Source organism: Mustela nigripes, chromosome 4 (genome assembly GCF_022355385.1).
Source record: "Mustela nigripes isolate SB6536 chromosome 4, MUSNIG.SB6536, whole genome shotgun sequence".
In the NCBI taxonomy this organism is placed as follows: Eukaryota; Metazoa; Chordata; class Mammalia; order Carnivora; family Mustelidae; genus Mustela; species Mustela nigripes.
In genome coordinates, this window is record NC_081560.1 from 36346488 (window position 1) to 36362041 (window position 15554).

General features: G+C 35.3%; 1 protein-coding gene across 1 annotated transcript in view; it reads left to right on the top strand.

Annotated features, from left to right (window-relative positions):
- The window catches only part of BMT2 (base methyltransferase of 25S rRNA 2 homolog), a 106152-nt gene extending 97516 nt beyond the window's left edge, over positions 1-8636 (top strand). Inside the window, exon 5 of the mRNA XM_059396547.1 lies at positions 5419-8636. Within this exon, the coding sequence (XP_059252530.1) occupies positions 5419-6048 (630 nt within the window). The 3' untranslated portion in view covers positions 6049-8636. The remainder of the gene's footprint in view (positions 1-5418) is intronic.
- The last annotated feature ends 6918 nt before the right edge of the window (positions 8637-15554 follow it).

Consider the following 15554-nt stretch of genomic DNA (forward strand, 5'->3'; position numbering starts at 1 on the left):
TGATAAACAATTGTATGCTAACAAACTGGACAATCTGTAAGAAATGAATAAATTCCTAGAAACATACAACCTATCAAGACTGAATTAAGATGAAATAGAACATCTGAACAGACTGGCTCCTACTTAGTGTGTTGAATCAGTAATCAAAAACCTTCCAACATGAAAGACCTCAGTGTGAGACAGGAATACATCCAAACCTAGAGGACAAAATAGGCAACCTCTTTGACCTTGGCTGCAGCAACTTCTTGCTACACACGTTTTCAAAGCCAAGAAACAAAAGCAAAAATGAACTATTGGTTCTTGATCAAGATAAAAATCTTTCGCACAGCAAAGGAAAGACTCAACAGAACCAGAAAAGAACCCACAGAATGGGAGAAGATATTTGCAAATGACATATCAGATAAAGGACTAGTATCTAAAATCTATAGAGAATTTCTCAAACTCAACACCCAAAGAACAAATAATCCAATCAAGAAATGGGCAGAAGACATGAACAGACATTTCTCCAAAGAAAACATACAAACGGCCAATAAATACATGAAAAAATGCTGAACATCACTAGGCGTCAGGGAAATAGATATCAAAACTGTGATGAGGTACCACCTCATGCCAGTCAGAATGGCTAAAATTAACAAGTCAGGAAACAGATGTTGGCAAGGATGTGGACAAAGGGGAACCTTTTTAGAATGTTGTTGGGAATGCAAACTGATGCAGCCACTCTGGAAAACAGTATGAAGTTTTCTCAAAAAGTCAGAAATAGGGCTCCCCTCCAACCCAGTAATTGCTCTTCTAGGTACTCTTCCAGAGGATACAAACATAGTGATTTGAAGTCTGTATAGCAGCAGTGGCACAGTAGCCAAACTATGAGAAGAGCCCAGATGTCCATCAACAGGTGAACAGATGAAGGAGATATGGTATAAACAAAGGAATATTACTTAGCCATCAAAAAGGATGAAATCTTGCCATTTACAATGATGTGGATGGAACTAGAGGGTATTATGCTAAGTGAAATAAGTCAGAGAAAGACAAATATCATATGCTTTCACTCATATGGAATTTAAGAAATAAAACATGAACATGGGGGAAGAGAAGGTAAAATAAGATGAAATCAGAGAGGGAGACAAACCATAAGAGACTCTAAACTAGGAAACAAACTGAGGGTTGCTGAAGGGATGTGGTTGGGAGGATGGGGTAACTCAGTGATGGATATTAAGGACAATACTTGATATAATGAGCAGTGGGTGTTCTATGCAACTGATGAATCACTAAATTCTACCTCTGAAACTAATAATAGTTGTGTTTTTTAACTATATGTTAATTGATTTTAAATTTTTTAAAAATGAATGCTAAAAAAAAAAAAAAAAAAAACCTTACAACAATCAAAAATCCCCCTCAAACTTCCAAAAAATAAGAAGAGGAGGAAACTCTTCCAAACTCATTTTATAAGGAAAGCATAGATAGATTTTTTGAAGTTGAGGAATGTTCCCTCTATCACTATACTCTGAAGTGTTTTAATCAGGAACGGATGCTGTATCTTGTCAAATGCTTTTTCTGCATCAGCTGAGAGGACCATGTGGTTCTTCTCTTTTCTCTTACTGATTTGTTCTATCACATTGATTTGCAAATGTTGAACCACCCTTGCATCATCCCATGGATAAATCCCACCTGTTCATGGTGGATAATCTTTTTAATGTACTGTTGGATCCTATTAGCTAGGATCTTGTTGAGAATCTTGGCATCCATATTCATCCGGGATATTGGTCTGAAATTCTCCTTTTTGATGGGGTCTTTTCCTGGTTTGGGGATCGAGGTAATGCTGGCTTCACAGAAAGAGTCTGGAAGTTTTCCTTCTGTTTCTATTTTTTGAAGCAGCTTCAGGAGAATAGGTATTATTTCTTCTTTGAATGTTTGGTAGAATTCTCCAGGGAATCTGTCAGGTCCTGGGCTCTTGTTTTTTGGGAGGTTTGTGATCACTGCTTCAGTCTCATTACTGATACCAAAACCGGACAAGGATTCCACAAGAAAAGAAAAAAAAATTACGGGAACAGTGTCCCTAACACATAGATACAAAAATCCCCAACAAAATATAAGCAAACTGAATTCTGTAGAACATTAAAAGAATGTATCAAGTGGGATTTATTCCAAGGATGCAAGGATGGTTTAACATCCACTAAATCAATATAACACACCTTAGTAACAAAATAAAGGATAAAAATCATTTCGTTTTGATAGATGTGGGAAAGGATTTAATAAAATACAACATAAAAACTCTCAACAAAATGGTTAGGAGAGAACGTACTTCAACATAGTAGAAAGGCGAAGTATGACCAGCCCACAGCTAACATCATGTTCAGCTGTGAAAAGCTTTTCAGTTTTTCTGCTAAGATCAGGAACAAGACAAGGATACCCACTTTTTCCACTTTTATTCAGTAGAGGGTAAGTACTGCCAAGGCATTTAAGCAAGAAAAGAGGCATCCAAATTGGAAAGAAAGCAGTAAAGCTGGCACTATTTGGAGATAACATATACTATACCTAAAAATCCTAAAGATTAAAATCTGGAAACTGTTAGAATAAAGAAATCCAGTAAAGTTGCAAGATAAAAAATCAACACATTGTATTTTTATACATAAATAGTAAAATATTTAAAAAAAAAGAAATTAAGAAAACAATTCCATTTATAAATGTGTCCAACAGAATAAAGTACCAAGGAATAAATCTGACCAAGGAGGTAAAAGACTTGTATATTGAAAACTACAATAATAAAAGAAACTGAATATATAAATAAATGGCAAGATGATCTGTGCTTATAGATTCAAAGAATGTTATTTAATATCATACTACCCAAACCAGTTCACAGATTCAGTGCAATCCCTATCACAATTGCAGTGTCATTTTTCACAGAAACAGAACAGTTTTAAAATTTAATTGGAATCATCAGAGACCCCCAAATAGTGAAAATGGTCTTGGCAAAGAAGGAACTGGAGGCATTACACTACCTGATTTCAAACTATATTACAAAGCTATGATGATTAAATCTCTAGGATACTAGTATTAAAATCTATACATAGAACAAATAGAATAGAGGGCCTAGAAATAAACCCATGTATATATGATCAATTAATTTATAACAAAGGAGCAGAGAATATACAGAGGGAAAGAGGTCAGTCTCTTCAATAAATGGTACTGAGAAAACTGGACATCACATGCAAAGGAATGAAATGGCACCACTACACACCAAAACTAAAAATGGATTAAGGACTTGAACATGGATCGGAAGCCATAAAACTCCTCTGAGAAAACTTGGGTGTAATCATCTTGATTATTAGTCATGGTGATATTTTAAATCTGATTACCAAAACCAAAGGCAACAAATGCAAAAATAAACAAACGAGACTACATCAAACTAAAAAGCTTCTACAAAGGAAACCAATAACAGCATGAAAAGGCAACCTACAGAATGGAAGAAAGTATCTGCAAATTATTTTACCTCAGATGAGGGACTACCATCTAAAATATATTTTAAAACTCACAATTCAATAACAAAGAATAAACTGTCAATAGATTCTATTAAACAATTAATACCTGACTTAAAATACGTATTAAAGTCAACTTACATGATGGGAACTACCGTAATGAAGTGAATATACAGCACTGCATAATTTGCTGAATGTTACAACTTCATGGAAATGATTCAGAATAAATATCCTAGCAGCACAGTAGAGTCAAGAATAAAGCAATACTAGGCATCAAGATTGGAAAGAACCGAAACTGTCTTTATTCATATATGATCATTAAATTATTCCTTGGAATATACAGAGAAGCTACTAGAATAAATGAGTTTAGCAGGGTTGCAAGATAGGAGATCAATATACAAGAGTCAACTGGTATAGATGATATATAGATATAGATGCAAAAGAGTGGATGAATCTCAAAATAATTGTATTGTGTGGAAGAAGCCAAGCAAATCAAGAAGACATTATTCTGTCTTACTCCATTCATATAAAATTTTATGAAATACAAAGTAAATCTGGGGCGCCTGGGTGGCTCAGTGGATTAAGCCACTGCCTTCAGCTCAGGTCATGGTCTCAGGGTCCTGGGATCAAGCCCCAAGTCGGGCTCTTTGCTCAGCGGGGAGCCTACTTCTCTCTCTCTGGCTGCCTCTCTGCCTGCTTGTGATCTTTCTCGGTCAAATAAATAAATAAAATCTTTTTTTAAAAAAATACAAACTAAATCTGTAATGATAGAAATCACATGAACAATTGCCTGGTAGCCAGGAAAAACAAAAAGGGTACCAGGAAGGGATTATAAAGGCTCAGGGAGGAAGCTTTTGGGGGTCTTAGGTCTATTCATTAAATTGATTGTCGTTTCATAGTTTCATGAATGTTTAATGACAAAACTTATCAATAAGTACCCTTTAAATATACTTCTGTGTCAGTTCTCCTTGTTTGTACATCAGTATACTGAAGTAAAGTTATCTTAAGAGGAGAAAAAGGTGGAGGTGCCTAGGTGCTCCAACTTTTGGTTTTGGTTCAGGTCATGGATTATAAGACCCAACCCTGTGCTGGGCTCCCTGCTCAGGGAAAGTCTGCTTGATGATTCTCTCCCTCTGCCCCTCCTCCCATTTGGCATGTACTCTCACACCCTCCAGTCATTTAAAGAAAGAAAAAAAAAATGGAGGGAGGGGAAGCAATGGGTAGAAGAAAAGCATTTTTCTTTTTTTGTATTATGTGTTACTTTCTCTAATAGATAGTCCACATAATTATGTGCTCAGCTTGTCTACCTACTAGCAAGAATGAGGGAATAAAGTATTAGTCCATATCATTGTTAGTTAATAACTATTATATTAAAAGAACACTAATTTTTATCTAATTTTAAAACTTTTTATTCTGGATGTTTAATAGAATAAATGTAATACTAAAAATATTTTTAAGATGATTCGAGCTAATGGTTTAAAGACATTTTTCATGACCTTGAAAAGTTTTGGTGCTCTGCTTTTACAAATGCATAGTGCCTCTTTCATTATCCTTTTTGATTCATCTTTATTTAGTAGTATTGTTTAAAGTTTTTATATTGGACTTTGTTAATTATAAATGTTGAAGTGAAAGTAAATATGACTAAGTTTAGATAAATCTTTCTGGTAAGCTCTTATCCAAATTAAATTTCAAATTATTAGGCAGAAATATTTAGTTTTTTAATGAGGAGAAGAAATTCTCTGGGCTTGATTATAATCTCTTTGAAATTTTATTGAGTAAAAGTTTAGTTTGAATGTCTGCAAGTGGAATCACATAGAAGGGAAAAATTAAGAATTAAAGCTTGGATAATGTAGAAATGCTGTGACACAGTGTGGTATAAAATCTGTGTAATAGGGTGGAAGTGATCTTCAGATTCTGAATATGCCTTGTTTTTCCCTTTCTGCAGAGTGTATATAAATGTGACTTCCTGAACTTGCAACTTCAGCAGCCCCTCCAGCTTGCACAGGATGCTATAGATGCCTTTTTGAAGCAGCTGAAAAATCCTATTGATTCTCTTCCTGGAGAACTTTTCCATGTAGTGGTTTTCTCTCTCCTCCTTTCTTATTTTCCATCGCCTTACCAACGATGGATTTGCTGCAAGAAAGCCCATGAACTGTTAGTGTTAAATGGTTTATTGCTTATCATCACACCTGATTCCTCCCATCAGAACCGTCATGCTATGATGATGAAAAGCTGGAAGATTGCTATAGAATCCCTGGGCTTTAAACGTTTCAAGTATTCAAAATTTTCACATATGCATTTGATGGCATTTAGAAAAATCTCCCTAAAAACTACAAGTGACTTGGTTAGTAGGAACTACCCAGGGATGTTATATATTCCTCAAGATTTCAACAGTATAGAAGAAGAGGAATATTCTAACCCTTCCTGCTACGTTCGATCAGATATGGAAGATGAACAACTAGCATATGGTTTCACAGAGCTCCCTGATGCTCCATATGACTCAGATTCTGGAGAAAGTCAAGCCAGCTCTATTCCTTTCTATGAGCTAGAAGATCCCATATTACTTTTAAGTTAATATCAAAGCAAAAGACCCTTTCAGTCCAGACTTCTAAACTAATTCCTTACACTAATCAGAAATACTAACATGAACTCAGTACTTAAAACCTGGTTTGCATAGAAGAAATGCAAAGGTTTACAGAGTTTGCTATTTTTTTCTACTTCCGGATTTTAAAATTTATTCTTATATAGAAAGCTTAAAGTTTCATGCAGAGTGACTCCTGTCATAGCAGAAACCACTGTTACTTTAGCATTTAGCACTAAGATACTATAGAAAGGTACCTTTTTTCTTTAGTGCTGTTGTGAAAATGAAATGTAACTTGCTATGTATTTTTCTTTTTTAATCTTTTCAGTGTTGACTTTAAACCATTGCAATGAGAAAGATACGTAGAAAGCTGTAGCTTGCACTTTGATTACTCACAAGTTAAATGTGACAGAGATAGATTGGTTTAGTTGTTTTGTGATGCACTTATTCTCTTTTCTAGCTAAATTGTTATCTGTTACAGAAAGCCATTTTCTGTTCAGTTTTGTCTGGTGATCCAGCGTTTCTTCAACTTTCTGGAATTGATTTTTTTTTTTTCTTTTTTGCTCATTTGGCAGCATCAGACATTTGGGGAAAGATTTCCCCCAAGTATGTATTCTAATTTCATTAGTACAGTACAATAAACACCATTGCCAAAGTAGAATGTTCATATCTTTCATATTGATTTAGGCCTTGGTGTTAAGTATATTTAACTGTGAGAGTTCACTCTTACCTTTTTTAATTTTAGGCTTCATTTACAAAATTTTCTATTTAAGCAAGGAACAATACTTGATCCTGACCTGAAACACCTTTGTGAAAGGGTTTGCACTTGTAAGAGTTTATGTTCTGTCTAGACCAACCTTATTAGGGTTCTCACCTTTCCATTAAGGAGGTGTGCTGCACTACAAGTCTGGAATTCTATAGAAAATTTTTAAATTAACCCTCTGCTAGCAATCTCATAAAATGGTTTTGACCTTTCGGTATTCTAGTTTCTATCAAAATTCTAGCAGAAAATTTTCTTTGAATATATAAACCATTAGTTGGCTGTGGGAATTTTCCCTTTCCACATTGATAAATGACTTTCTGTGTTTCTGAATCAGAAGCAAATGATTAAGGAGAAAAATATGTCCAAACAAGACAAGATTAGTTTAAATAGCTAAGAACATTTGGTCCACATTGTCTTGTCAGCCAGCAATTGTCATGTAAACTGTCGTTTTTAAGAGTGCCACTGTGTGGATTTTTTTTTCAAGTGGTTATTACATTAAAATTACCTCATACTGAGGTTTTTGCACTGAAGTATCACAGTTTCAGAATCCATGGTTAATGTTATGTGTGCGCGTGTGTGTGTATGTTCTTCAAGGAAACTTGTATTTTCGATAGTTGATCCTAAATTTCATAAACTGTACTTCTTTACTCTGGTAAAATTGATGGTTTTGTGCTTATTGTGAGTTGCCGTAGTTAACTTTGAATGTCAGACTTTATTTAGAAATACAAAATTACCCTTTAAGATATCAGTGTTTGGGTATATATACCCGATATTTCAAATTAAATTTCATGTTCTAAATTAATGAAAGTAACAGGATTGTAATTAACCTAAAAAGTCAGTTGAATGAATGCAATAAATATTGATTGCTCAAATATGCCAAAAGTAACTAGAAATGTTTCATTTACTTTCAATAGCCTCAGAGCCCTTAATAATTAAGATTTGACTTTTCTTTCCAATTAAGCACTATAGGTCCCATCTTTATCTCCCCCAAAAGAAGGGGAAAAACCCCACTCTATTCAGGTAACACAAAACTGTGTTTACTATGTTTTGGTAGTACCTCTTTTACCCATATTGCCCATTTCCTTTGATTTGGCTAAATATAATCTTAAGGGCAAAGAAAACAATATAGCTAATTAAAGTGCTTTGAAAGTAAATGAAAGCCGGGCTTTTGAGAGGCTGGTGTAAGTATGACCTTGGAGTCAGCCTTTGTGTTACAGCTAACATGTTGGTGCTATAAATTTTTCTGATTGTTTACAGATGTTGATTCTGCTTATGCTCCAAAGTGTGCATGATATATTTTAAGTAGTACTTTAAAGAAAAGTCTCTTTATAAAACCTACTCCCACTTAGTATGAATTTGTTTGGATTTATAAATGTCATTTGTTATTGTAAATTCAGCTTCAAATTAGGTTGGTACAGGATTTAAACTAATACATATTCCACCAAAGCCAGTTTAACATTTATGTGTTAAAATAGAAGCAGTCCTGTGGCTTGGTGCCAGAAGATATATGTAATGACAAGAGAAGTTAACAGAGCCTTTTAATACTGAATGGGTACTCTTGAGAATGATTTCATATAGATATAAATAAGTTTTAAGGGGTCTCCTGTCTCACAACAGGATTCTGCAAAATAATTTGGAGTTTCAGAAATAAATGATCATTTGATTAGATTCTTCAGGATCATGACTTGATAAAAAATGGTTTATATCATAGTTGCCAAATGGTGGGAGATGGCATATCTGAAAATGTATGTTTGTGTTTGTTGTATTTTTTCACATTTTGTGAACAAAGCACATTTATTAAAAATTTTAAATTTTCTAATATTCATTGTCTATTACTTAAAACCTGAAAGTGCTATGCTCTTTGACTTTTATACTAAGCGATTTCAAAATTGGGAAGCATTTTAAAATTTGAATGACCTCCAGAAGCTAGGTTCACCTACTCAAATTCCTTAATTTCAGGAATTGATGCACAAAATACAGAGAGTTCAAGTGACTACGATATTGTTACATAGTGTCATGCTGTTTATCAAAGAAACGGGGACAACAGCCTCCATAAATTCTGGTTCATTGTAGGTCTCCTTCTTTCCTTGAAAGTTACTTTCATCAAAGATAGTTAAGTGTATTAGTTATTTTATGGCAGCAGATGGCTTTCTCATGATGTCAAACAGTTCTTAATCCACTGAACGAATGTTTGAACTTTACCATATACGGTATGCTGGGGAAACATTAGGATTGGGGTGGTCATAGTCCCCTGCTTCTGTGGAGCTGATGATCTAACAGAAAAGACAAGCATCCTATATAGAGTTAACATCTCTATCTAGGAATGTTTGTCTACTGAATTTGTTTACCAAAAATGAAACAGAATCCAAAAATTTTTAAAGACAACTGTTCGACAAATTATAAACACATTGTGGGTAAGAGGAATGTATTGTTCATCTATCTAGAAAAGTGCAAGCTACAAACCAATTCTGATTGTAAAAGGTGGGTAAAAAAAGGGGGGGGGACCAAGCTGTCACTCCATTTCCCCCACATTTTTCTGAGCACAGTGCTAGAATGGTATTCCTCTTCAGGGGTCCACACACTAACATTTGGTTCCGTTTTGGTGTTACAAATTGTTAGGCAACAGCAAAGGTGGAAAACAAATTTTTCTTACTTAAACATTTATTACAAAGAATGTATTTTTAAAATTTGATTTTTCCAAAAAAACCTGAATTGCACTAATCTCCATAATTTCATGTCCATGATCCACTGCCAACAAAAAGTTCCCCAAGATTAGTGGTAGCCTATATTACACAATATTCAATAAACAAAGAAGCTACAACAGCTAACAATTTCATTAAGTACCTCTAAATATTATAAAAGGAGGGAAGTATTGGGTTTTCTAAACCCTATTTTTCTTATTAGAGAAATTAGTATCCCAAAATTGGAAGACTTTATCTTTAACTTAGATTTAGATGTTTTATCATCCAAAATTTAAGAATGTGTTTAGTATGCATTTTTCAACTAAGAATCTTGTTAGATCTAGCGCTGTTGAGTGCTAACTTTGGTCAACTTCAGCAGTGTTCAAATTAATTTGAATTTTTTTAACCATAACACTTTTGTCCAATTAATAGAAGGCTATTGTACTTTTTGCCATATAAAACATTTGTGATTAATGTTCCTGCATGATTTTAGTACTCAGAAATATTGATAACTACTTAATATCATAGGTTTTAACAATTTCTAAAATTGGGTCCATCAGTGGTCCAAAATGTACCTTTTTTTAAATTAAAATTTAAACAATTTTAATATTTTAAAAATTTCAAAAATGTTTTTAAATTTTAAAATTTAAAAAAATTAAAAATTCAATTTAAATTTAAAAATTAAATTTTAAAAGTTTTAAATTTTAAAATTTAAATTAAAATCCAAAGAATTAGGTCATAGATATTGACTGCAGAATCGTTTCTCAAATTTGTCATAAATAATGAAAAGGCTATAAAGCAAATTTGTTCATATTACTGGATTAGAATGCCCGTGTAAACCATTAAAATGGAACAGAGCATTGCTCAAAATATAAAACAATGCCAATAGTTTTTGAAGCTCTTTAAGGAGAAAAGTCAGGAGAATATACTTGCATACTTTTATTGCATATATGTCTCACTTACTAAAGGCAGCCACAACCAAGTAAATCATTCAGTGGTGTGCTGATAACATTCTGTTGGTCTTTGAGCTGGCATGGGGAAAACAGATATCCAGAAGAAAATGATTTGTAGGCACAGAGACACTATACGAAGCTATTGTAGAATCCACATTTAAGCCCTTTGTAATTGTTCCCTACACCTACAAATCTTTCTTACAGCTAATTAATGCCAGACTTCAGCTAGGCTTATTGCCCTATACCTAAGAAAAAGGATACAAATTTGGCCCTGGCCAGTATTAATTTAGTTCTTCAAACTCTTGTTCTGTAACACATCCTTTTTGGATGAGAGAATTTGCCGACACAGGTTAAATGTAGAGAAGATAAAGTCAGTAACAGCAACAACAACAAACCGACTCCTAATTAACACAGGCCTTTTCACTAGGAAGCCAAGAACTAACAACATTTCCCAAAACCAAGCATGGATGAACCAACCCTTCCCTGAAAATAAGATACATGGGCGATTGCTGACAAGAAGAGAGGCAGGTGGACCAAATTCCTAGAGCCTCCCTGCAAGAAGAAATGCTGAAGGAAACAGACCTAAGAGGGGCTACGGCTTAACTGTAAAAACACAGATTTGTTTTCTAAACTCACTGAAGCATTAGCACCAATTAATGTCCCAGAGAGGTTGCTGTGCAAACAGTAAGGACCTGGGAATTTTAATGAAGAAAACAATGATCAAGAGGAAACATGATCATTTGGAGGTTGTGTAACCAGAAGTATTACCAAGAAGTATTACCAAGTATTACCACTGGGGACCCCAGTGGCATGGAGAATGGTGCCAGTTAGAATTAAAAGCTATGGAATGGGAGTTAGGATGTCATAAATCATCTTTTTAGTCTTGCCTGTGACTGGACACATAAAAACTGCTAATATCAATTTTATACTTCAAGAAGTCAAAACAAGTCCTTTTAATGAACAAATGTTTTTCTCCCTAAAAGCTCTCGATTGTGAAGACGCAACACCATTTTAACATCCTTGGTGTAGAGATAGTATTACAGACAAATATGGGGAATAATAATCATCTATAGATTAAGTTCACTTTCCAAAGAATGTGAAGCATGAAATTCAGAAGAGAGCAAGCATAGATATTTTAACAGGTCATTTTAGATTATATACAAATTTACTTAAGAAATAAACTTGGAGTTGTTTTGAGTAATGACGAATTTTCACAACTAGCCCTTGTGGTCCCTAAACAGTCATAAGGATTATTTGTGAAATAGGTAATTCGAGTTAGGAATACAGTTTGTGGCAATGTTTAAAAGCAAAGTTGTTTTGACCATTCACTCAATACTGACTCATAAGTTGAGATCTAACTACTGCACTATTACACTGGACCAGGTCCTATAAGGAATGGATGTGTGTTCAGGGCTGACAACGTAAATTTTTTTAAAAATGCATTAGCTTTAATATGAGGCAACAAAAACTTTAAAATTGCAGAATACCATACTGCACTGCAGCAGCTGGTGGTACACAACGAAATCTGTTCACATGACCTTTGGCATTATGTTATGTTCATCACCAATCTAGATGCAATTTACTCAAATATGGATAGCCCTCATCATCCAAGTGCCAAATGTCAACAAGCCTGTGCACACCTTTGTACTAGCTAGTCCTTCTGCCTAGAATTTCTTCCTCTTACCTTGGATTTGTAGGAGTAGTTCATTTTTGTTATCCAGGTCTTAGCTTACATGTCACCTCCTAGGGCGTGCTTCCCAGTCCACATTATCAAGTAGTCTTCACATCATGGTAAATTCTCTGCATAACCAATTATCTGATGTTTATCTTTTTCCTTATCTATATGTGTGGCCAAGGCCCTCATCTATTCTGTATCTTCAGTCTAGCAAAGTGCCTTGCAACAAAGCAGGTGATCAGTAAGTATAAATAAATTTATATATTATAAATAAATTCATCTTCCCTTATAAAATCCAACTGAGAGGACGCAGGACCATGGCTGATATTTAGATTAAGCTTATGAATTTTGTAGGGTGGTCCAGTTTTGTTTATTAATACATTCTCAAAATTAGGATATAGGTCAATTTATACTTTAGAAAAGTCTGAATTGGTTTGTAGAAAATGTCACTTAGATCAATATTAAGTGATTGATTTAGAGCCATAGGATTTTTCTCTCTACTTACTCCTGCCCATTTAAATTTGTTCTATCTTAATCTCAGATCATACTTCCTCACCACGTCTCTATCAATGCTATCCAATCCCTACCTCCCTCTCATTTACAATAAAGAATTGAAGCTTGTACACAATCATTAGCTTTGCTATATCTAAGCTCTGTGGTTCCACAAGAGAAGTAGTGCTCCAGCCGCTTTTTAATTCATGTACGGGATACAGTATGCCAACCACTTTGCAGATAGGTTTCTTCCACTAAACACTGAAATTTGGGGCAAATTTCTTCATAAGACCTGTTTCTTAATCCACAAAATTCACTTACAGGGTTACTTTGATAGTGTTACCAAGTTTCCGTAAAGCAAATAACACACTCTTGTCACATAGTATGATCAGCACACAGTTTATATTATTTATTTTAGCAAATAGCCATTAATAGTCCTCTTCCTCTTTTCTTAGTCCTATTCTATGCCTCCCATGCGCATTGACCATCTTATCTCCACCACCCACCACCAATTCAAAATCTAATATCCACTCCTCAGAATCTTACTGAGCAATTAAATAGTCGGCTTTCAATTTTCTCATCTTCAATTTTCTCCCCTATGACATAATTTCCTCCCAGAAAATGACATAAAAGATACCCAATCCACTACAGCCTATCCTGCAAGATTTCAATGGAAACTACAAAACAAACCTCAACATAAGATTTTGTCTCTTTATAAGATGAATTCATCAAGATGGGTAACCACTTCCTCAGGATGTTTGATTCAACTATCCATTAATCATCAAAGAGTTTCCATAAATATAAAGGACAGCAGTTTATATGAGGTAGCTGTTGGTTCACAACCCTCTCAAGAGCTTCCTGGAAGTAATCTGAAACAGGCCCTGAATCTGAAGGGCAGGTAGAGACCAAAGAAAGAGGCCACTCCAGTCTGGTAGGTGGCAGTTTTAATAAGCAAAGGGAACTTATTACACAGGTTTGTCGTGGGCAGCAGCAAGACAAATGGATCCCTGCACCTGCTCACGAAATCTTGGGCGCTTATAAAAAGGCCTTAACTGGATTCAGTCATGCCTATCGTTCAGGTGTTCTCAACACCACCACATCAGTATCTCAAGGCTATGTCCTTGGAGCAGCCTGTGGTAGTGGGAAAGGCAAGCAGAATGCGCATTCCAAGAGAAAGGGAGGGTGTGAGGAGTCTCCAATCCCCCAGATCCAGCTCATAGATCAACTGGCAGGCACACCTTTTCGATAACCTTTCCCAACAGCAGTATAACCAAGTTATGTAAGAGAAGGAAGAGATTAGGGTTATTTCATCATTAAGTGGGAAGAAAACCCTTGAAACATAGTTCAGTTTCTAAAGGACTGACTTCTCTAGGTCCACAAAAGCACATTCACTATTGCTTTTATTACATTCCAAGTGATGAATAAAACTCTACATGGGAATACTTGTCTGAATCCACCAACTAACGTACGGCACTACAGAAGCCTTGAACAGATTGGAGAATTACCTGAAAGCCTAGAAAATTACAAGACCAACAGAGAAGACCCATTTTTGAAAAACACTGTTCAGTTCTAAGTAAAGTCCTTTTGATAGTCATGATAATAACAAGCATCACTTATTAAGCAACTATTAAGCATTAGATACTATGCTAAGCGCTCTACAAACAATGCCTCGTTTTCATTTTCTCAAACAGCCTACAAAGTACTATTATCACTATGGTACTAGTGAGGACAGTAGGTCTCCGAAATGCTTAGCACCTGTCTAAAGTTGCAGAGTTAGAAAAGTAGCTCAGCCACTATGCAACTTGAGTCTGACTGCAAAGCTTCTGCTCATTCACCACATTACTGGAATTGCCTAATCAACGTGGCTGCCTGAGTGAGTACATGTATTTGAAACTAGTTTCATAAACAATGGGCACAAAGGTGAATAAAACATGCATATAGTAAGTGTTTGCATTTCACTGTGTCAGGTATTCTTTTACATACTAAGTTCTGATACCCAGATAAATCAGATTATGCCTTCAAGAAGCTTCCTTCCATCTAATAAGACAAAACATATTCCTGAAAAGTATAACGTAGAAAAAGGGATGTCGAAATTGAAAGGGGAATCAAATATTTTCTCCTTTAAAAAGGTATGAGAGGAGTGCCTAGGGGGCTCACTTGGTTGAGCGTCCAACTCGGGATTTCAGCTCAGGTCATATCTCATGGTCCCTGAGCCCCGCAGCAGGCTTTCTGCTCAGTGGGGAGTTAGCTGGAGGATCCTCTCACTCTTCGCCCCCTCAAATAAATATTTTTTAAAGCATAAAAACCACAATATTATAAGTAAATTTTATCGAACTTCTGTGAGTTTTTTTTCCCTAAAATCTGTTCTAAAGCACTGAAAAAAAATCGTAAAGAAAAATGGCACTTTGAACTATAACTGATTCAAATTTAGAGAGCACACAGATAAAATGACAAGAGATACTAATTTTCTATTGCTGCTGTAACAAATTGCCACAGACTTATTGGCTTAAAGAAATATATTATCTTACAGTTTTGTAGGTCAGAACTCTGACATGGCCTCACTGGAGTAAAGTCAAGGTGTTCTGTTCCCTCTGGCGGTTCCAAGGAAGAATCCATTTCCTTGCCATTTCCAGCTGGAGGCTACGTGATTTCCTGGGATCCTAGCTCTCTTCTTGCATCTTTAGAACCATCAATATCAGGTCAAGTCCTGCTCATATCATAGCTCTGAACCTCCTTCCACCATCAGCGTTTCTCTCTCTGAATCTAACTGCAGCTGGAAAAGGTTTTCCCCTTTTAAGGACTCGTGATTAGACTGGGCCAATGAGAATAATCCAGGATAATCACCCTATCAGAAGGTGTTTAACCTGAAACACTTGTGCAAAGTTCCTTTACCAAGTGAAGTTGTCTATTCACAGGGTTCCATGAAGTGGAAACTC